This window comes from Papio anubis, chromosome 2 (assembly GCF_008728515.1).
Source record: "Papio anubis isolate 15944 chromosome 2, Panubis1.0, whole genome shotgun sequence".
Taxonomy (NCBI): Eukaryota; Metazoa; Chordata; class Mammalia; order Primates; family Cercopithecidae; genus Papio; species Papio anubis.
The window spans coordinates 60,109,270-60,132,369 of record NC_044977.1 but is presented as its reverse complement, the minus strand read 5'-3'; the positions used below and the strand labels follow the sequence as shown (position 1 = coordinate 60,132,369).

General features: G+C 44.0%; 1 protein-coding gene across 13 annotated transcripts in view; it reads left to right on the top strand.

Moving 5' to 3' along the window:
• ITPR1 (inositol 1,4,5-trisphosphate receptor type 1) overlaps nt 1-23,100 on the top strand; it is a 354,333-nt gene that overhangs the window by 283,411 nt on the left and 47,822 nt on the right. For all 13 annotated transcript variants that reach the window (XM_009200308.3, XM_009200306.3, XM_009200305.3 and 10 more), the window contains 6 exons: nt 575-685; nt 2,851-2,946; nt 5,931-6,053; nt 7,122-7,226; nt 11,270-11,462; nt 18,275-18,397. In XM_009200308.3, the coding sequence (XP_009198572.2) occupies nt 575-685; nt 2,851-2,946; nt 5,931-6,053; nt 7,122-7,226; nt 11,270-11,462; nt 18,275-18,397 (751 nt within the window). The remainder of the gene's footprint in view (nt 1-574; nt 686-2,850; nt 2,947-5,930; nt 6,054-7,121; nt 7,227-11,269; nt 11,463-18,274; nt 18,398-23,100) is intronic.

Genomic DNA, 23,100 nt, shown 5'->3' with positions numbered 1-23,100 from the left:
TTATTTGACATCTAAGTGAATTTCCTTATTACCTCAAGTTTGCTTCTCTGCCAAATAGAGGCCTGTTGAAAGGAACAGATCAGAGTGGATTGTGCTGCAAACAGAGATGTTACCTGGGGGCAGATGATTAATTTTGATATTGTGTGCCTTAAACAGGAAACTTGCTTTCCAAGCTTAAGCCTTAAGCTAAAGTACAAAATACGAAAAGAGTGATTTAGAGAGAATGGAACACACCTTGAAAGGGGAAAAAGGGTTCAGAACCCAGAATCAGTCATACACCATATTTTCCTTTAAGAACAAAAGCCAACTGTGCTGCATGATTTGGATTAGACACGACCAATTTATCAGTTACAGTGCATGGGGACTTTCCTACTGTTTACTGTTAATTCTGAAACTAGAGATTTTCATCTGTCTTTTATTCTTACCACTTTCTCACGGAAAATTTGCAGCTCTCCCCTAGAGACATTACTGGGAGTGGTAAGCATTGTGTTGAAATAGCAGTTCAGCCTGTTGGCCTTTGACGTCTGATTTATGACCAGCATTTGTGTAAATGTCTGTGTGTGTCTTTGCCCAGAACTGCATAGCCACTCATGAATCCAATGGCATTGACATCATCACAGCCCTGATCCTCAATGATATCAATCCTTTGGGAAAGAAGAGGATGGACCTTGTGTTAGAACTGAAGGCAAGTAGGAACTAAAAGCAAAAGACAGTCATTTGTAAACAGTCGCTTTTGTGTTTTGCCTTGGCACATGTACATGGTCAGTTAGTCATGAGACTAAATATTAAAGATAGTTCTTTAAACTGAATGAATGACCCAAGTTGCTAGTGCTGACTATGATGCAGAACTTCACCCTTTCTCTTCCACATAAGGGTCTCATGAGGGGATAGGAGCTTCTGAAATGTTAGGTCACATGGAATGAAGATTCCTTGCTCAAAGCTGAGAAATCAATTCCAACAGCATCGAGTACTAAACGCCTTGGTTCTGAAAGTCACAAACAGAGAAACAATGGAAACGCCATTCCTTCTATGGTTTCTGATTTTTCCCCATTTGAGGGAAAAGGGCCAGTTGAAGAATAGTACAACTAAGCCTATCTAGGACCAAACACACACACACACACACACACACACACACCATGTATTTTTATTTAATCAAGGAAATACCTTTTTCTTCTCTGTCACTGATTTAGCAGAAGGGTGGTCATTAATGTTGGTTTAAAATAAGGAAAATTACACAAACCAAAAATGTGCCTGCAGGCCTCTGCTGAGCTTCTCTGAATTGTGTACAAATGCGGGACTGCAGGTGACTGATGTGGAAGCCCCACTGACGTTTGGACTCCCTCTTATTCAAACAGCTTAACGGAGTGAAAATCGTGACTTCTGGGTGCTAAACCTGCAGCATTTCCAAGCTGGCCTTTTGGATATTTGAGAAATTGATATACCATTCCTGATGTTGACTTCTAAAGTATACCCAGAAAAAATCCTCGCTTCTGTGTAGGGATTCCAAAGATTCTCAGAGAATCCCATGATTCAGTTTTAACAATTGAACTTGCAGGCATCAGGTTTCTAAAGTATATTTCAAAACATGTTAGCCTTTCTGGACACATTTCCTTTTTAACTGTTCCCATGTCAGGGCATGTTGAGATTTGTCCTCTGTGTGCCATCCGCAGCAGCGAGCACTTCATCATTATCATGAAAGAGCCTAGAACTACAGGGTTTTGGCTGAAAGGCTGAGCTGTATTCATTGCATGAAGGATGTCATAGGAAAGGTCATTAGGAAAGATGGGAACACAGAAACCTGTGGGAATGGCATTTATTTTTTCTTTACTATTTAGAACTGAGAGTCCACACTAACAGTCGATTTGGGGGTGTGGTTTAAATGGACTTTTTTCTGTTATTTTTAAATCCTTTTGACAAATTGTGTTTTAGAATTAATTTTAACACATTCAAGCTCATACCTGGCTACCATTCCTCAGAAAGTCCAAAATAAACAAAGTCCATATGTTCCTGGTCAGCATTTTAGTGACTTTTTCAACTAATTCAGTGATATGTGGATGATTATAGAAATTGGTACCCTGTGATAGCATGATATCCTGACTCAACTGCTGTGACCTAAGCTAGGGGAAGAAATAAGACCGCTCACACTGTCCAAAACCAAAACAAACAAAACAAAAAGACAACTTTCAAGCCCTGTACATAAAGAAGCATACAAATTATCATAGACCCAGGGCCTAAAACGAAGTCAAGCCAGGAAGTACAGAATGTGGGGTGCGAACATGGGTGTTTTTCAATGTAATGGGAAATTGTGGCTTGGCCTGCATATATTGTTCCTTTGGGTCACATTTGTTAACTAGTGTCAGATGTACTCATTATATTAGGGGTTATGAGAGCTAATAGAAATATTTTAGGACAGGGACGAATTACCTTTATTACCTGTCTTCTCTGGCCTGCAAGGCCCTGCCCTGAAGGCAGCATGGATCTATGTAGCAGCAGCTTCTTCCTGACCGCTGTCACCATGAGGGTGACAGTGTATCGATAAGCACCCATGTGTAAATTCCCAATTTCTTCTGGGACTTGTACCAGCTGACATTAGGGCATAACACATGTGCCCTAAAAAATATGTGCCTCTTTGTCCCAAGTCAGATTCTACACATGTATCTGGGGTCTGAAGGGGGACATTCTCTGCCTGGCGCAGATAGCTTTTGATGTACTTGACCCCGAGCTTCCTCATGGGGTGAAATGTTCGTCTGTTTAGCCAGGATGCCTCACATGTGTCAGTTGGCACCTGCATTCAGGCCGGGCCCCCAAGCAGCCCCTCTACATTTCCTCTCCCTTTGTTTCTCCAATTAGAACAATGCCTCGAAGTTACTCCTGGCCATCATGGAAAGCAGGCACGACAGTGAAAACGCAGAGAGGATACTTTATAACATGAGGCCCAAGGAACTGGTGAGTTGGGTGATGGATCTGATGGTAGCACCAAGGAGCATTGCAGTGATATGTGGGACAGAGCAGAGGATCTGCTTCCTGGAGCTTTCTTGAAGGTTCCCAAAGTCAGAAGTATAAAGGGAACATTTAATTCAGGCCTCTGACTGAGAGAGAAGTGAAATATTTTGGTTGGTGCAAAAGTAATCGCGGTTTTTGCCATTACTTTCAATGGCAAAAGAAATCATGGTTTTGCCATTGAAAGTAATGGCAAAAACCGCGATTACTTTTGTACCAACCTATATGACATTGAATACGTGCTATTTTACCTTCTCCCTTTGGCGCAAACCACGTGGAGAAGCCTCCCTCCCTGTTTTTCCCTCATGGGGGACAGTGTAGTTACGGAACCCAGCAGACCTGAGTTCAAGTCCATAGCTCTGCCTGTTTTGCTGTGTTACCTTAGGCGCCTGCTTGGACCTCTCTCAGCTGTACTTTCCTGATCCATAAAAGGACGATAATAATAAGAATACCTAGTCCAGAGGGTTGCTTTGAAGACTAGATGAGAAGATTCATGTCAAGCCCTAGCACAGTGCCTAGCACCTGATACACCCTTAGTGAACGGAAGCTCCTTTTCCTCTCTTTCCTCGTTTGCTGCTGGTATTTGAGCCATATCTTTGTCCAATGCTGAAGAATTCATGTCTCTTCTTGGTGCCAAGAGTCTGAGCTACAGAAGTGTTTTTTGGTTGCTGACGTTTGGGTTTTTTGTTTGTTTCTTTTAAAGAAAACATGATCTGGTTTATTTTTGAGGGGTGATAGTCACAATTGGCTGTGACTTGCAGGTTGAGAGAGTGTTGCAGGCTGTGAGACGAGCAGCTTTCAGAGACAGTGACATGAGTTGAGGGCAGAGCTCTCTATTTGGACTTTTTTCCACGCAAATAAACTGTAACTGACAGACTTAAATGAGGGCACCAAAACATTTCTGCCTCCTCGTGACCTGAATGTGCACTTGGGGGCCAGGCAAAAGTCCCTTTATATACACTTTTAAATAAAGTTAAGAGCAGCCCAGTTCTTTGATCTCTGAGGTCAGGGAGTAAGTTCTCAGCCCGAGATGGAAGGCCTCTCTGAGTTTACATAACAAGCTTACGTAACTTGGGGTCACTGGGGAGGCAAGGCTTGTCATTCTTGAGCAGGGATGGAATGACTACGCAGGGACCCCATTTCGCTTCCCAGGAATCAAGAACATGCCCCAGCTCTCTGACCTATCTCAGGTGGGAAAAATGTCAACACCCAGTGCGGTGGCTGGCACCGGCTCTTGGGCAGCCCCCTGGTGGTTGGAGAACATCATTCTGGCTCATAGGAAGAGTCAGGCTTCCTGGAACAAACACTGTTCTAGGAATCCAAATAGAACGTTTGTGTACATGCATGTGTGCATACATACGTGTGTATGCTCCTGGCCTCAAATCGCGTGCAACATGCTGTCTGCTCGATTTGGTATTGGAGAGAATTGGCAGGGAAACGAGCTCAGAGAGTGAGGCTCTCTTGTCTCCATCGTTACTTCCAGGGCCTGACTTGGTGTCAGTACTGAAATATGTGGCCTTTGGTATTAGATAATGACAAATAATTCATGGGCATGGCCTTGTGGCAATGGGGGGAGGCAGAAATGCCCACTGAATCATCAAAGAAAATTATAATTTTTAGTGCAAATTAGAGGTTGAAGGTTCTTTCTTCTTCTTCTTTAAATGATTCAATCATGAATGATGTGTTCATTTGATAAATGTCGGCCACACCCTACATTGTCCTGGGCATTGCGGAGGGTCTTAGGGGAAGGATTCAGATATGAGCAGACCCAGTCCTTGCTCTCAAGAAACTGGAGACAGAAACTTGAGGGAACAGACAGGCACAGAAATGGTCTGAGAAATGTGCTCAAACCATGAGATGAGCCAAGTGTGTGGTCGTCTGGGAGCCAAGTCATGCAGCTGTGAAGGGTAATAGAGCCAAGTTCACATCCCAGCTCACTACCTGTGACTTTAGGAATGTTATTTTATCTCCTTAACTCTTTCCTCATCCACTAAAAAAATAAATAAGGAGACAGGTGCAGTGGCTCACACCTGTAATTGCAGCACTTTGGGAGGCTGAGGTGGGAGGAACACTGGAGTCCAGGAGTTCAAGACCAGCCTGAGCAACATAGTGAGACCTTGTGTTTACAAAAAAATAAAGCATTAGCCAGGCATGGTAATGGACACCTGTACTTCCAGCTACTTGAGAGGATGAGGCAGGAGGATCACTTGAGCCTGGGAGGTCAAGGCTATAATGAGCCATGATTGCACCACTGCACTCCTGACAGTGGTGACAGAGCAAGACCCTGTCTCAAAGAAAGAAGGGGAATCTCTGATACCTTATAAATGTTTGTGATCATTACATTTTTTTGAAAGAATGTTAAACACTGAGACACAGTCCTTGGCACATAGTAGGTACTCAGTAGGTAATACTAGTTCATGCTGTTATTTTCATTTGGAGTAGGCTGTGCGGGACCTGGAAAATTTGGAAAATGAAAAACTAGTTTCACCAGCTATTCTTCAATGCGAATAGACTTCTTATTAGGTTTTCCTGAAATGGCAAAGGGCTGGGAGTAGGGAGAGTTGGTGGGAGGAAATGTTGAGATAGGAAAAGTATGGCTTGTAGCCTGCATTCATATCATATTTATTGTTTCAAGGCACTTGAAAGCCATTGCTCCCTTGTAAAGAAGAAGGGCAGTAACCAGCCACAGCATGTCTCTTGGTCTAAGTAGAGTGAATGAGTTTCGTTTCTCACGACAGGAGAGGTGGATTGGTGTTGACTGCCTGTGCCAGTGTCATGAAGGATTCTGAGGCTGTATCCAAGCCTGATAGGAGAGAGTGCAGAGCAGCCTTTTCCCTGGGAGGGGAGACAGCCAGCGTGCGTGCTGTCCATCCAGTCCTGTGTGGGTCTTCCTTGAAACAGGAGTTTTGTTCTCTTGGCTCTTGTTGCAGGTGGAAGTGATCAAGAAAGCCTACATGCAAGGTGAAGTGGAATTTGAGGATGGAGAAAACGGTGAGGATGGAGCGGCGTCCCCCAGGAACGTGGGACACAACATCTACATATTAGCTCATCAGGTATCACCTCTCCTGTGCCTCCTCCGGGTGCTGCTTCCCTATAGGTCCAAAATTCCAAACTGGAGGGTGCCCCTGGTCTTGCTTTTCCTTTATGACTTTAACCTAGGACTGTCTGTACTCCTGAGACTGCGGCTCACAGGTGCTTGTGGCAGCCTGACCCAGTGTGCAGAGTTCCAGGACGTTTCCATTTTTCCACAGTGATAGGGTCATGTAGTTGGAAATTCCCGTGTTTCTTAAAAGCATTCACCCCCAAGCAGTGACACTTGGATGGTTTATGACTCTGTCTGGAGACAGTTGAAAGGAGTCTTAGGCTTTTATAAATATTGATGAGCCTGTCTTAACAATCTAAAGAAATAAACTTCAGCTTCCTTGCATATTGCATTTGGAAATCTGTGGGAACTTGTCCTTATGACTTCCTTTTATTTCCTTTTTTGGGGATACAGCAATACTTTATGCCCTGGCACCAGAATGCCATATTTCATAATTCTCTTTCCAAGTGGCTAGGTTTTTGAAGAGCCTTTCTCTTTTTGGATGCTGATGTGCCTTGAGCTTTTGGTGGGTAGGAGCAGGCTGTAACCCTGCTGGGGCCTTGTGTTTCCTGTCCCGTCCACCTCTTTTAAACTCAGGTATGGGAACCAGATACACAACAGTGATGATATTGGGCCCGAGGTTGGTGGGTCCCTGTTACCACCCACTGGTTAAAGAATTTCAAACAGTCTCCTGCCCCCTTTCCCTTCCATGACCACATCTGCCACCGAGAAGGTGTCTGAACATTCCGAATGGAGGCTCCCTAGGCTACACAGAAAGCCCCATCTCCTTCCTGCCTGGCTAATGACATCGGGGGAAAGTGGAACCATGTGTGGTCACAAGCTTTCCATGCTTTTCTACCAAGCTCCCAAAATAGCACCTGTGCACAGCACGCCAGATGGAGCAAGCCTCGTGGCACCTTTGCCCTTCGGCTTGCTGCTGGTTATTATGCATTTTTTAATACCCAACATTAGAAAGGAGTTTCTGTGTTCCTGTTGTGAAGAGACACCAACCTCCTGTATCTCTGTCCCTGTATTCTAGTTGGCTCGGCATAACAAAGAACTTCAGAGCATGCTGAAACCTGGTGGCCAAGTGGATGGAGATGAAGCTCTGGAGTTTTATGCCAAGCACACGGCACAGATAGAGGTAAAAGCTGAGTAAACTCTGGGCACGGGGTTGTGTTGAGGCATTAGTGTGCAATGCCCTGCTCTGGGGCTGGCGTGCATTCATTCATCTGAGCAATAGAAATATGAGTGTGTACTGTGTGAGATACAAGGGTAGGTCCTGAGCTGGGTGCTGGACATCCCATGGCCAAGACAGTCATTATTGCTGCTTGTGGTCCGGTGGGGAAGAGGACACTGAGCAACTCTCATTCATCACGAATTAACGAGGACAGGTGGGAGGCATCATAAGAAAGTTCAGCAGAGAGACCTGCTGTAGATCATGGTGCTCACAGAGGCCTATCTGAAGAAATGCCATCTAAACCCAGACCCTAAAGAGCAGAGGGATGAAACAGGTAGAGACTAGCAAGAGGAACTTTTCAGACGTAGGGAATAACAGCAAGCGAAAGCCCAGAGGTGGGAAGATTCTAGGTGATCCGGAGGGGCTAAGCTAGGCTTCAAGGCTCAGGGCCTAGAGTTCATTGCAGACGGAGATCCGAAGGGAAAGGCAGGCAGCCCTGGTCTCACAGGGTCCTATCAACCAACCTTATGAGAAGTCTGGGCTGCATCCCCAGAGCAATGGGGAACCATTTGAGAGTTTTCCCCAGGAGGGCGCTACAATCAGATCTGTGTTTAAAAAAAAAAAAAAAAAAAAAGTGTCATGTGGCTGGGCACAGTGGCTCACGCCTATAATCCCAGCACTTTGGGAGGCCGAGGCAGGTAGATGACTTGAGGTCAGGAGTTTGAGACCAGCCTGGCCAACATGGTGAAACCCCATCTCTACTAAAAATACAAAAAAAAAAAAAAAAAAATTAGCCAGGCATGGTGGCACATGCCTGTAATTCCAGCTACTTGGGAGGCTGAGGCACAAGAATGGCTTGAGCCTAGGAGGCAGAGGTTGCAGTGGGCCAAGATCATGCCACTGCACTTCAGCCAGGGCGACAGAGCAAGCTATCTCAAAAAAAAAAAAAAAAAAAAAAAAAAAAAGGTGTCATGATGCATTGTGAGTGTGGAGATGGCCATCATGTGAAAGGGGAGACTCCACCTAATCTAGAGAATGCTAAAATTACAGAAGCAGGTGCTGGGCAGCCGTAAGTTAAAAAGAAGACAAACTGAAGCCACACATGTTGCTGTTATATTGAAAATGTGACTTAAATTCTTTCAATAAAACTTTATAATTTTCTCTGGGGGAAAGAAAGAAAGAAACAAAAAAACAAAGCCTCTGCAAAGTCATTGGTATATCTCCATTTTGCAAATGGGGAGCTGTGAAATAAGGCTCATAGAGGCTGTGTCACTTTTCCAGCCACCAGTGGCAGAGCTGGAATTTTCATCCTAATCTGTCTAGTCCCTGAGCCTGTGGGTCCATTTGTACATGTACTGTCTTTTAGAGTCCAAGAGAACACAGACTTCTCTCTACAGGCTTTGAGCAGTAAGGAATGATGTGCTTTGTTTTGCTAATGAGGAAATGCACAAGTTCAATATCAGTGTTGGCACAAAGATTTTAAAGACTGGACAGACTCCTTTGGGCAATATGAAATGTTCATGATGGAGACTTTTCAAGAATGTGTTCTGACCTGATGTCTCAGGTCTCTGGGCTATCCTAATAAAACACATCATTTCACTGATTAGCCAACCATGCCAGTGTATGTGAGCAAATATCTTTGATTTTTCATTAATGCCTAGGAGCTTGACTGAAAGGCCAGCTCTGTCCTCTAGAGCCCTTAAAAGGCAAGCTTTAGATGTCTGTGATACAGAATTTCAGAGGAGAAAAGGACCTTGGAGATTATCTCATTGAGCTCCTTGACTCACTGGGGAGAAGCCTGAAACTCGATCAGGTTTAAGAGGTGTGAACAAGGTCACCTAGCTTTTGAGGGATCGTAGAAGGACTGGAATATGTTCTTCTGACTCCAGATTCTAAATCTACTGAAAACGAGTTATGAGTAGATCTTAAATGATAAAGAGAAGTGACCAGCCATGCCCTAGCTCTCAAATCCTGCCCTTGGCCAGCCACCCACCTCTTCAGGTTTCCTTAGGGAGTGATCGACACAAAGGCAGGAACGCTTTGTTACTACTGGGGGCTTTCCATGCAGACCCAGTGTCTTCACTCTGGTGAACTAGGCTGGGTGGCCCTGGAGCCTAGAACTCAGTTCTTGTCAGGAGGCCTCCTTGTCTACTCCTCCTTTCCCTCCTGGACCCAGATGTACACCTCAGATCATCTTCCTTCAGTGAAAAGAAGCACTTGTCCATAGTCCACTTGACTATATGAAGCAGGCAGGCTCTTGATAGCAGGAGATGACAGCGGTGATCCCTGATCCTTGCAATCACCAAAATCGTCGGGGGAGCTGCTTGTGTGCAGGTTCTGGTCACTGACCCCACACCACAATTCCAATTAAATGGGGTTGGGTTATGGACAAGAATCAGTACGTTAACCAGCCTGATCTCCACATAGATTTGGGAACCACTGGTCTAAAGAACACACCCCCCAGAACTTATGGAGGCAGAACTGTGGGAACCTGTCTCACCTCTAAGAGAGTTTCCCACTACAACTTGACCTGAGTCACCTCACTTGCTGTATCAGGGAACAAAGGTTTTGGGAGAGCTCGAACCAGCTCTTCTTGTAGAGCACGTTGCATCCTGGGCCTCACCTGACTTCTCCAACCTCTGAGGAGGAAGAAGAGAGGCTTGTGCCTCTACTGTACTGTAACCCATAGCCCTTTTGAAATCACTGCCTCCCAGGACTATGACACAATCAAGTGTGCTAGAATTTGAACAATCCAACCAGAGTTCCTCCTCTCTGGGGGCTGAGCCAGTCTAGGAAGGGCATGGAGGAAACTTGCACGGTGTCCACCCCTGGGACCCAAACATAGCCAGCGTAAAGAACAGCGAGTGCTGCCCCAGAGGTAAATAGGCATGTTGATTCATGTATTGTATGGTTTAGATCCTTTGACAAGAGGTAGGAGGTCACTGCAACTGGATATAACCAAAGGTCTCTTTTTAAAGTTCCCATCTAGGAAAAATAACCAGTGTTACTATTTGAGAAAGTGCCTTTGGTGAGATTTACAACACTGCCTAGCAGTGTACTCTCCAACATGATCGTCACTAGCTATGTATGGCTATTAAATGCAATTAAATAAAATTAAATATTCTGCCTCTCAGTTGCACTAGCCACACATGTTAGTGATTGGGGCCACATGTGACTAGTGGCTGTCTTTGTGGATAGGACAGACACAGAACCATTCCATCATTACAGAAAGTTCTAGGGACAGCACTAGCCTCATGTGAATATGCATACAAAACACAGAGTAAATTGATCCAGATAAAAGTTGGTCACATTAGAATTTAATGGGTTCACCGGGAGGTGGAGGTTGCAGTGAGCTGAGATTGCACCACTACACTCCAGCCTGGACAACAAAATGAGACTCCATCTCAAAAAAAAAAAAAAAAATTAATGGGTTTATCATTGTCTTGGATTAGATAAAAAAATAAACATTAGGCTGGGCACAGTGGCTCACGCCTGTAATCCCAGCATTTTGGGAGGCCGAGGTGGGCAGATCACCTGAGCTCAGGAGTTTGAGACTAGCCTGGCCAATGTAGTAAAACCCTGTCAATACTGAGGAAAAAAAAAAAGAGAGAGATGGGTGTGATGGTGCATGCCTGTAGTCCCAGCTACTCTGGAGGCTGAGGCAGGACAATCACTTAAACCCAGGAGGTGGAGGTTGCAGTGAGCCAAGATCATGCCACTGCACTCCATCCTGGGCGACACAGCATGACTCTGTACTCTGTCTCAAAAAAAAAAAAAAAAAATTTAAAATTAAATAAATTAATGCGTCCGAAGTTAGGAAAATATTCTTCCAGGGTTACCCAAGCTATTTTTTATATAAATCTGAGACAGACAGCCCAGTCTGGGGTTATAAAATCAGAGATCATATTATACTCAATCTTAACCACCGAGTCTACCACCAGGAGCAAATAGTCTTAGTAAAAGATTTCAAAGATGAATATTTAATCTCATCCACTTTTTCATCCTAGATTGTCAGATTAGACCGGACAATGGAACAGATAGTCTTTCCTGTGCCCAGCATATGTGAATTCCTAACCAAGGAGTCGAAACTGCGAATTTACTATACTACAGAGAGAGACGAACAAGGCAGCAAAATCAACGATTTCTTTCTGCGGTCTGAAGACCTCTTCAATGAAATGAATTGGCAGAAGAAACTGAGAGGTGGGTTCCAACGCATCAGCAACAACACAGAGAGACACAGTTCTGGGATTTCACAAACTTGGGCTTGATGGTGCATTTATTTCCAAGCAGGAGCAAAGCTAGTATCATTTATGATACTTTGCACCTCTGTTCCACCAGGAACTCATAACCACTTTTGCAGCTGATAAGTGGGCTCAAGCCAAAGTATGATAACTCCCCTGAAAAGGCTCCCTGCATCAGAATTTGAGTTGATTTGATTGGAAAGCTCCATGGAAGACTTTTTGAATGCCTCTTTTGGTATCTCTATCTAGAAAATGAAAAGGGAAAAGCCCAGGCCCTTGAGCTCACAGGATGGTTCACTTGAGCAGGAAATTCACACTGCTTGCTGGCTCATTTACTAGCACACCTGCTCCAGAGACTCTGGTATTTTCCCTTTTACGGGGTAGCTTGGATTTTAGACTAAATTGTTTTATAGGCAGTGGAATCATTTGCCACATAAGATGCATCATTGCTCAGCAGCGAGTCCCATTGAGTATCCCAGCCAGTCAGGTGGAAATTACTCATCTGAAACACATTCGTAGGGCTTCCCCAGGGGGCTTCTCTGTTCCTGGTTTTCATTGGGGTTTTAATGTGATCCTTCAGTACCAGCCTTGTGCTTGGCGCTTGCTGTTGAGACCAACTTAAAAAGGATCGTGCTTCATTTCTATCTGTTCATCAGGAGCCAGATTTTTTTATTTGAAACGCTGGATTCCAGCTATAGTTGTGATGTGTTGAGCTCTTTCTGAGGGGTAGAGCTGGGGTGGAGAACAGCCGTGTTGGAATGGAGGTCAGTTTCCCAGAGCTTTCGTCTTCTCCGTGATGCTGTCAATCTGAGCAGGCACGGACCAGCTCTGTGTTTTTCTTCCCTTTTCTCCCTACCTGCCTGCATCCCTAGATTAGGCTAATGGCAGAGAAGGCGGTGCAAGAAGGTTCGCCCAAAGGTCCCATTCCCACCTCACTTCCAGCCCCGCTGTACTCTTGCTCATCTCTAAGGGGCACCTCCCTATGCAGCACTTTCAAACATTACAAAAAGTCTGGCCAAGCCAAATCCATCCCTCAGCCAGCTCCATGTCTAGTGTCTGACCGAGGGGCCAGGGGACCATTAGCAGACCAGCCTCTGTGCCCTCCACGGTGTGGACCTCAGGAGACACAGGTGCAATTCTGTCTGGTATCAGAGTGTCCTCATGGCCTACTGTAGATTCCTCAAAGAGTCTTGCAGCTGCAGGATCCTCATGAACATGGAAACTTTTACAGAGCACCATGCTTGGGCAATAAGAGGGAAAAAGATACCCTGCCCCCAGAAAGGGAGACATAGACCCCACCCATTTCATCCTCATTTTTCTAGCTATTATGTTACATAGAAGAAAATGTATCTGTTGTGATCTCAGCTCACTGCAACCTCCGCCTCCCGGGTTCAAGCAATTCCCCTGCCTCAGCCTCCTGAGTAGCTGAGATTACAGGAGCATGCCACCACACCTGGCTAAGTTTTGTATTTTTAGTAGAGATGGGGCTTCACCATGTTGGCCAGGGAGGGTCTCAAACTCCTGACCTTGTGAGCCACCCCCCTGGGCTTCCCACAGTGCTGGGATAACAGGCATGAGCCACTGTGCCTGGCCAGTCCTGAGTTTTTGTATCCAAACCTCCATGATAGTTAATAAGCTGTAATTTTAGCCTTATCCGAATATGTGTCTATGAAATTGGTCTATGAAATTGGTCAGACACATACACTGATACATTCATTCTCTACAAATTATTTTATGAAATGTTTATGTATAATGTATGTATTTTATGTTCTCCAAAAGGCTTATTTTGGAGATGACAAAAAGGTTTTCACCTTTTCTGGTGAGATGAGATATCTCCTTATCCCTTTTTATGAGATATTGTCTCCAGCCTGGAATAGTAGGAGGGCCCTCAGCCCCAAAGAGTGGTGAATCTGAGTTCTAGTCCATTTCTGCACCCCACAGGCTCTGTGGCCCTGGGACAAATGGCTCAACTGCTCCCAGACCCTCACCTGTGAAGTGAGGGATTAAGATGACCTAATTGATGGATTGTAGCATGGTCATTATTCCAAGACTTATATTACATTGTAGCTAATACCTTCCTTATTTCAGTCATTCTTTTTTTTGAAAAACAGTTTTCATTTCAGTGAAACTTAAGCACAACTGCAGTTGTCAGCTGAAAGATTTTAATTGGCTTCAAAACTATCTGCTGGTATGAGAGAAACTGAAAATAATAACTGAATTAACCATGATTTGCACACTTGGGGAGGGAGAAATGTACTCATCAGAAATATAATCAAAATGAAATGCATTTTCCCCTCTAAGTAGCTTTTATCTCTTCTAATAAGTCTGCAGAATCCATTTTTCAGGCTCATTCATTTAGCTGTTTTACCTTTTCCTGAATGCATTGCAGAGGATCATCTCTTCTTCAGCTAGGACTCAGACATGTAGTGAGGTCTGTCTAAGACTGATGGGGCTTAGTATTTTCTTCTGCAAGATTAAAATATGCAATTGCTCTGCGCTTCATAAACTCTCTTCCCTGCTTTATTTACACTAGAACACACACATACTCTTCTGTGCACTCACATCCTCTCTCTCACCATCCTCCTCTGACATCCTCTCCTGAAAATCCTATCCCCAGTGAAGTGAAAACTCTGGGCTAGGAAAATGAGAAGAGAGAGAAAGAGGAAATCGAGGCAGAGTTGAATATGCTGACACTTTCTTGCATGGGGTTTTCCCGTGTGATTATCCCACTCATAAGTATATGTGGAGTCCAAGCCTTCCAGTAAAGGCCTGTTCCTCTAAAATAAACATAAACAAACAAAAAACTAGGAAAGAATGTTACCAAGAGATGCCTTAGGCTGTGGTTATTTAAATTGCCCTGCCAATCCAGGATCACAGCACTCCACCTTTTGCTATAATGTAGCAGGTATATTGATCCAACCAACTTTTAGCCCGTGATAAGTAGAAAACATGCTGTAAGGCAGCAGTCCCCAACTTTTATGGCAGCAGAGACTGGTTTTGTGGAAGACAATTTTTCCACAGATTGTGGGGGTGGTATGGGAAATGAGGGATGGTTTTGGGATGAAACTGTTCCACCTCAGATCATCAAGCATTAGATTTTCTTAAGGAGTGTACAGCCTACTAGATCACTCACATGTGCAGTTCACAATAGGGTTCACACTCCTGTGAGCATCTAATGCCCTTGCTGATGTGACAGAGGCAGAGCTTAGGCGGTAGTGCTTGCTTGCTGCTCACCTTCTTCTGTGCAGCCCAGTTTGTAACAGGCTATGGGCCAGAACTAGTCCGCGGCCCCAGGGTTGGGGACCCCTGCTATAAGGTACAGTGAGGAATTCAACAGTGTGTAAGCTATGACTCCTCCTGTGGGCACTTACTGTCTGAAGTGGACAGACAACAACGGTATATTTTTAAGTGGCTGCAATACCAAGCTGTTTGTGACCAGAGCTGTAATCAAGCATTGATACATGGAAGTACAAGAAAGGAAGGCTTCAGAGAAAAGGTGGGATCAAGTAGCATCTAGAAAGGTCTGTAGGACTTGGATAGATGCAGCCTGAGAGACTGGGGGAGGGGGAGATGTATTTGTTTCCCCTTGCTGCTATAACAAATTACCACAAAGCTTGAAGCTTACAACAACATACATTGATTATCTTACAGTTCTGGAGGTCAGAGGTCTGAAAAGATTCTCGCTGGCCTAACACCAAGGTGTTGATAGGGCGGTGTTCCTTCTGAAGGCCATATCCTTTTCCAGCTGCTAGAGGCTACCTGTGGCTCCCGGCCCCTCCCTCCACCTTCAAAGCAGCATTGTCCAGTAGAGCATTTCTCACGCTGCGCCACTGTGGCTCTGACCCTCCTGTTCCCTCAGTCTCTCACCTATATGGATGCTTGTGACCACACTGGACCTACCCAGATAATCCAAGACAACCTCCCCACCTCACATCCTTAACCTAATCATACCTGCAAAGCCCATTTTGCCAGGTAAGGTAGCACATTCACAAGTTCTAATGATTCACATGTCAACATGTTTGAGGGGGGCATATTATTTTGCCTGCCACAGAAAGTAGATTACTTGCTTTTTATTGTTGTATAACAAATTGCCCCAACATGTTGTGACTTAAAACAATAAATGTTTATTTTCTTACAGTCAGGAACTGACTGGGGTCAGGAACTTGGGAGTGGCTCCTCTGGATGGTTCTGGCTCAGGTCTTTCATTAGGTTGTCACCAGGATATCAGCCAAGGCTGCCATAATTTGAAGGCGTAAGTGGACCTACAGGGTCCGCTCCTTGGTGCTCTTACATGGCTGTCAGCAGGAGGCCTCAGTTCCCCTCCACATGGACCTCTCCATAGGTCTGTTTCAGCATCCTCGTGATGTGGCAGATGATTTCCTCAGAGCAAATTATTGATGAGAGAGAGGGAGAGAGAGAGGAAGAGGAGGAGGAAGCCGCAGTGTTTTTATTAATATCACCTAGTTTCAGAAGGCGTGAACCAACAGTTTCAGCCTACTCTTATTTATTAGTAGCAAGTTGTTAAGTCCAGCCCATACTCAAGTGGAAAGGACATTAAGGTGTACCACTTGGAGGGAGGAGGATCAAATAATTCATGAACATATTTTTTAATTGACACAAAGGGAGTGTGCAGAGGCTGGAGAGGACGGGCTGTGTTCGGGAACCATCACTAGATTGGGATACAAAGGCAGAGTATATGGGGAAGGGGAGTGGGAGAAGCGTCTGGAAAGGTAGACAGGGACATAATTCCGTGTGCCACAGGAAATAAAAGACATTGCATGTCAAGATTGGTCTCTAAGCATCTTCTTGCACCTGGATAAATAACTAATTGATTTGAAGTACTGAATGTTTGTCCAGGTTGAAAACAACACTACAACTTAAGTAGAATGTTAGCTTTGTAAAAATAAGGTTTGTTTTATGAGCTATATGCCACAGTTGAAGACCATTTATTACAATCATATTAGCATATCCTGCAGTGCACGCACTCACATTTGATACTGAGCACTCCCTCTGAAGCGAATGCTGGCTTACACAGACCATCATTGAGCTTTACCAGATCCATTTTTCCCCCCAACTTCGTTTTATGAGCTTTTTATATACACACTAGTGTGGAGAGGATATTTCAGATTCCCATGTATCCATCACTCAGCTTCAGCAATTATCAACTCTTTGCCATTCATCTCTTCTGTCCTCTTCTGGAGTTTACATATACAGATCAGAAATGGGCTTCAGTCCCAGAAGAAACACAATAGCTGTTGTTTCTAGAGCAGATAAATGTCTCAGCTTAAATTTACTTCAGCAATCAACTTCCCAAAACAACTACATTGCTACCTAGTGGTTGACTGGGTCCTGGCTGGCTACCCCATTGAATTGTCACATCGGTCATTTATTTTTATCCCTGTCGCTGACCCCAGAGGATCACTAACCTGGGTAACAAGATCTCCACTGCTTCTGCCCTGTGCTGAGCCTCAGTTTCTCTCGTTTAAACAATGAGGGATTTTAAACTAGATGATTGCTCATGGCTCTAAAACTCTACAGTTTGGAAACACTGCCTGTTACCAAGTGCAAACATGATATGGGCGATTAATAAATTACCCAGGGCTCTATTTAATTGCACCATAATTTTATTTTGGTTGGAAGCTCCCAAAGGCTTGGCTGCTGCTACAAGCATTATTATAGGGCCATTGGATTTGTCATTGGCTGCTGTCCCAAAGTTACATGATGACTTCATTGGGAAAAAGAAATATACGATAGAGATCCATTCTCATGTACTCCATGCTTTTCTCTGGAGGGCGGTGATATGGAATGAGACTGTGTTTTGGAAACTTCGCCTCTGACATGGACACTGAAATTATGCCTACCATGTCTATTTTGGAGCGTCACCCTAAGTGTAAAGCACCATTGAAAAAGAGTTCAGGGAAAAAGGCACCCCTGTAACCAAGTGTTTTGTTGTTCTGAGACTGAGAATGCCCGGCCAGCATGGGATAACCTGTGGGCAACGGTGGATTAAGGTGGCAGCAATGTCCGAAGTGGCTCTGTCTCTTGCCCTTTTGTGATGGCTTTGCTGCCACGTTCTTTCTCTGCCATAGCCCTGGAGATGGGAACTCTGCTGCTGACCACCAGGTCAGCAACTTGTACCCCTCGCTTCCCTGTCCTCAAGAATGATCATCCAACTTCAGGGAAATGGCAGATGACTCAATGCCAGGAAAGGAATCATTGCCTTGCTCTTAGGCACTGGCGTGTTAGCGGAGCGTGTTGAGCCAGAGAGGAATGTGGAAATGGTACCAGCCCTAGTCTGGGGCCCAGCTGGGCGGACTCTGAATGCTGTATCTCCCTCGCCCTTCCCCAGTGCCCTGCACTTCTAAAAAGCTAATTGAATTCTTGGGTCTCTCCAGGCATCTCGTCTGGTCCCGGAGCCCTAGGGGGAACCAAGAACTCAATGTGTGAACTCTGGATAACCCCCAGATTCCGTAACTGATGGCTGTGACGGGGGTATACAGGGTTTATAGATGGTCCAACTTTTCTCTTTTCCCTCTCTCCTTACTCCACCCCCAATACATCTTCTGTTCCAGTAAGTACTCCACACAAAAATAAACCAATCTGATGTCATTATGTACCAAGTTCAAAACAAACGATCATTTTTACTGTTGTGGTAAAAACCGGGAACAAAAGTGGACTTGTGGGGCAGAGCGGGTGGAAGGGCCACATTGCATTCCTGGCGTTCCCGCTCGGGGTCTCCAACCTCACATGGCTTTGCCTTTGTCTCTGCAGCCCAGCCCGTGCTGTACTGGTGTGCCCGCAACATGTCTTTCTGGAGCAGCATTTCGTTTAACCTGGCCGTCCTGATGAACCTGCTCGTGGCGTTTTTCTACCCATTTAAGGGAGTCCGAGGAGGTACCCATATCTTTAATTTCAAAAAATCTATTAGAAGCAGCAGGAAGGCTATGACTTGCACCTCGATTGTGGTTCCTGGATGTATTGGTGCAATATGGGGGATCCCAGTTATCCACGTTCAGACAAGAGGAGATTGTAGCTGTTACCACAGATTTAGTTTTAAATCTAAATTAAAATAATTTAACTTTTTTATCCATTTATTTTTAACCAGGAAAGAAAGAGAAGCAGCTAGATACTATTAAACCTGTGAGAAAGTCTCTTAATAGGCCCCTTGTTTTATATATGAGGAAACTGTGTCTCAGAGCAGTTAAGAGATCAGGCCAAAGTCACGTAGCTAATGAATGGCAGAGCTAACTCTAAAACATAGATGTCTTGATGCTCAGTCCAGTATATGTATTCCCACACTGCACTTCTGGAATTGATTTCAGACTAAAGAATTTGTAAGAAATCTCTGGATTTTTTATTTTTTTTTCTTTTTGCCAGGGGAGGCAGGACTTGAATGACTGCAGACTGTACAGTGTTTAGTCTGTTAAGAGCTACCTGCCATTATTCACATAACAAAACATGATGATTATGGTCTTTCTGGATTCCCCCCAGCCCACCTCCTTCCAGGCTGCACATTTTGCTGAGAAAAGGCAGACAATTCGGAGGGAGGCATTTTGCTATTTGGGGCCCCTCAACACATTAATGGCATCCTAGAAGCATCCTCACTTGTGGGGTTCCAGTGGCAGGCATTCAAAGCTCCCCTTCTGTGATACATTCACGGCCCCTTTTCTGACATCCACAACAGCCACCTGGGAGGTCCACCTCCCAGCTAAATTTTTCATCAGAGCTTTTTGATAGATCACCTCACATACGCATATAACAACCTGCCAGGAACCACCTTGTGTGAAAGATAATGGGATAAAGAGCCCAAACATAAGACACAAAAACCACACAGGAGTAAGTTTTAGGCTTCACTCTTTAGCTTAATCATACAGACATCAACTGACCAGACATGTGTGGGTAATAAGTCAGTTTAAAGACCAATCTGAAAGCAATGACATGTTATGTAATGCTTATATGCCTAAGTTACCCTTTTGAGGAGTTAGCTTTTCTGTTTGACCTTAAGTTACATGGAAGGCACCATTTGAATCCTCCCCACCACCCAAAAGTACAATCTAAACACAAGTCCAGGGGGGATTTTTTTTTTTTAATGTCATGTCAGGAAGCATGAATGCCCATGTCTGTGTGTAAAACATTTGACTAGAACCCAGGGCTGCAAGGTTTTCTCCTTGGGGATGTCCACCTTAACCCAGCTGCCAGTCAGCAGAGGTATGTGTGGCAGAGGGCTAGTGAGGAGCTCAGCCAGCTGTGGCAGAGGAGGCCCAGGTCTCCTTTCACCTCAGGGAAGTTGTCATGCTCCTCACAGCAGATTATTCAACCCTTACCTTGTCTGTGTTTTCGTTTACTCTCCATTGCCTTAAAAGTATTTCAAACAGATTTTATTATTCACCACATCCATTTTCTTCACTGGTCATTTGTGGCAGCATTCAGACCCGTTTTGGGGACACAGAGTTGACAGCCCCCCTCCCCCCCTTCAATGACAAGCCTCCTGCCGTGGCATTCTTAGACTTAGGAAGTCCAGAGACTTAAGTTCCCTGCCTGACTCCTGCCGCCCACTTGCCAAGCCACTCTGGGCAAGCCACTTCAGCAAGTCCTTGTCATCCTCTGTGTGAAGAGATGCTTACATTAAGCCCATGGTTGGAAAATTTTCATATGGCTTCAGAAAGTCCTGCAGAACCCAGGGAAAAACAGTTGCCAAACTAGTCAAGATCTCCAGAGCATGTGTTTCTTGCCCATCCAAGCTTGAGATCCCCTGGATGGCATGACTATTGAGGGTCCTTCCAGCTCTAAAATGGGGCATTCTGAATGAGCCATCAACTCAGGCTGGTCTGCAGGAGGCAAGGATGCCTGGTTTGGAATCATGGGCTTTAGAACTTCATGCTGATGGACTAAACAAAAAGCAAAAGCAAAAATCAGAGTTCCTAGGAGATTTGACCTGAGGCTGATCTGACCCAAGGAAGCCTTTGCCATTGTCTAGTGGCTGATATTGCCTTAAGTGCATCAATTCACTCTCAGAGGGATTCTTTTTTCCTTTTGTGAGATGCATTGAGGGCATTTTCTATACTCACTGCTAACCATCCTCAGGAGAAGGGTTGTATTAACCCTGCCTAGAAACAAGATCTGGTTTGTTGACCTGAAAGTATTTCTTTGAGCTAATATGTGTTAGAATTTGTTGCATCCTAAAGACAAGATTTCATAATGTCCCTCTTGAATGTGTATTACAGCCATATCATGTATGCTGATTTTGTGTGGTTCTGTGGCTTACAAGGTTTGTGACTGCCAAGAACCAGTGGCCTTAAAAGCTCCTTTTCAAAACTATCACCGCCCCCACACCTTTGTTTTAGAACTGACAAGTTACAGTCTTTCAAAAGCATGCAACTCAGGCAGCTTCAGATTGCTTACTGAATTTGTGAGCATGCCATGATGGCTAAAGCAAATGTAGTACTACTTTTTAAATGTTTTTATTGTTGAAATTGTCAAATATACACACAAGTAGAAAGAACAGTATAATGAGCTACCATGTACCTATCAGCCAGCTTTAACAATTTGGCCTATCTTGTTTCATCTATCCCCGTACTATATTTTCTGAAACATTTTAAAGAAGTCTAGACATCTTGGATTTTTTGTCCATAAATATTTCAGTGTATATCTCTAACTTATAAGGACATTTTAAAATATGTATAATCACCATGCCATTATCATATCTAACAAAACTAACAGCAAATCCTGTAATAGCCTGTCCAAATTCAGATTTCTCCAACTGTCTCAAAGATGTCTTTCTAGAGTTGGTTTTTTGGAATCTAGCACTGTGTTTTTTAACACTGCTGTTATAGTGAGGAGACAGCATTTTTACATTGGCCTCTTCAGGATTTGGGACATACCTTGTACTGGTCACATTGATGATACTGAGATCATCTTAAGAGTCCATTTAAAATGGCATTAAGCACTTCAGAAAATGATAGGTAAGCCACAGACTGGAAGAAAATAGTTGCAAAATATATATCTGATAAAAAGCTTATATCCAGAATATGTAAAGAACTCTTACAACTCAATAATAAAAAGGCTATTCAGTTAAAACAGTGGGCAAAACATTTGATCAGACACTTCACAGAAGATATATGAATGGCCAGTAAGCACATGAAATGATGCTCAGCATCACTAGTTATCAGGGGAATGTAAATTAAAATCACAACACCATTCCACTGCAAACCTACTAGAATGACCAAATGAAAAAGATGGGCACTACCAAGTGTTGGTGATGCTGTGGATCAGATGGAACTGTCATATACTGCTGGTGGGAAGGCAATGTGATACATTCACCTTGGAAAACAGTTTGGTATTGTCTTTTAAAGTTAAACATATATGTAGGATCCAACATTCTACTTCTTTATGTTTGTTCAAGAGAAATGAAACTATGTCCACTCCAAGAATTGTACGTGAATGTTTCTAGTAGCATTATTTGTAATCACTCCAAACTAGAAACTCATTGACTGTTAACTGGACAAATAAATTGTAATATATCCATACTATAATATACTCAGCAATAGAAAGTACAAAGTATCAATACAAACATGGTAACCTGGATGCATCTCAAAAACTTGCTAGGTGAAAGAAGTCAAGCACAAAAGACTACCTGATAGGATTATTTTCCCATTTTTATGAAATTCTAGAAAGTGCAAAGCCATAGGGACTGATACCAGATCAGTGGTAACTGGGGGTAGGGATGGCACAAGGCATCACCTGCAAAGAGGCACAAGGAGACTTTTAAAGTGATAAACATGTTCTGTATCTTGATTGTGGTGACAGTTACATGTGGTGGTTTCAGGACTATATGAACTGCCAAGATTCACCAAATTTTACCCTTAAAATGCATGGATTTTTAAAAATATTGTTTAAGGACCATCAACTTCAGAGGCAAATGGTCTGCAGCCATTTGCTGCATCACTTTGGGCAAGAAATGTCACCTGAGACTCAGTTTCCTTTAGAGTAGACTGGGGACAATAGGCTAAATAAATGGTCGTCAACGTCAAGGGCTTGACAAGATTGTCTAACAATTGTTAAATGCTTGGAAAGCAGCACATGTGCCTCAATGTGCACTTCTTGAATTTCCGAGAAACCTCTGCCTCTTTGTCCCCATTCCCCATCAGCTTTGCCTTTTGAAGGATTTCAAAAGGGAAGAGGTAAGTGGCTGGGCGGGGGAAACAGTTGTTAAAGTGAGGCTGAATCCCGGCAGGCGTGGACTCAATGAACTAGGGCAGCCAGCAGCTGCTGGAAGAGCTGTACCCTGCAGAGGTGTCTCCTCCCCAATGGTGCCACAATCCCAGCATCTCTGAAGAAGTGAAGCTCCTTTATATAAGTGGCCTTAATCATGTAGTGCTGCTTGTTTACATCTGAAGGAGACTCAAAATGTGACAGCATTTGAAATAGGGGTGTTTTTTTTTTAATGAGTGTTTTACAGAACTATATTTTTAGCCGTGTTGGCTCATGTTATATAACCAAGCCGTCTCGTGGGACACTCTAAATAGAACTTGCAGTAGCAAGAGATGACAAAAATTGGTATAAGCTCTTTGACTGCAGGGATAATCTAATTGTAGGAT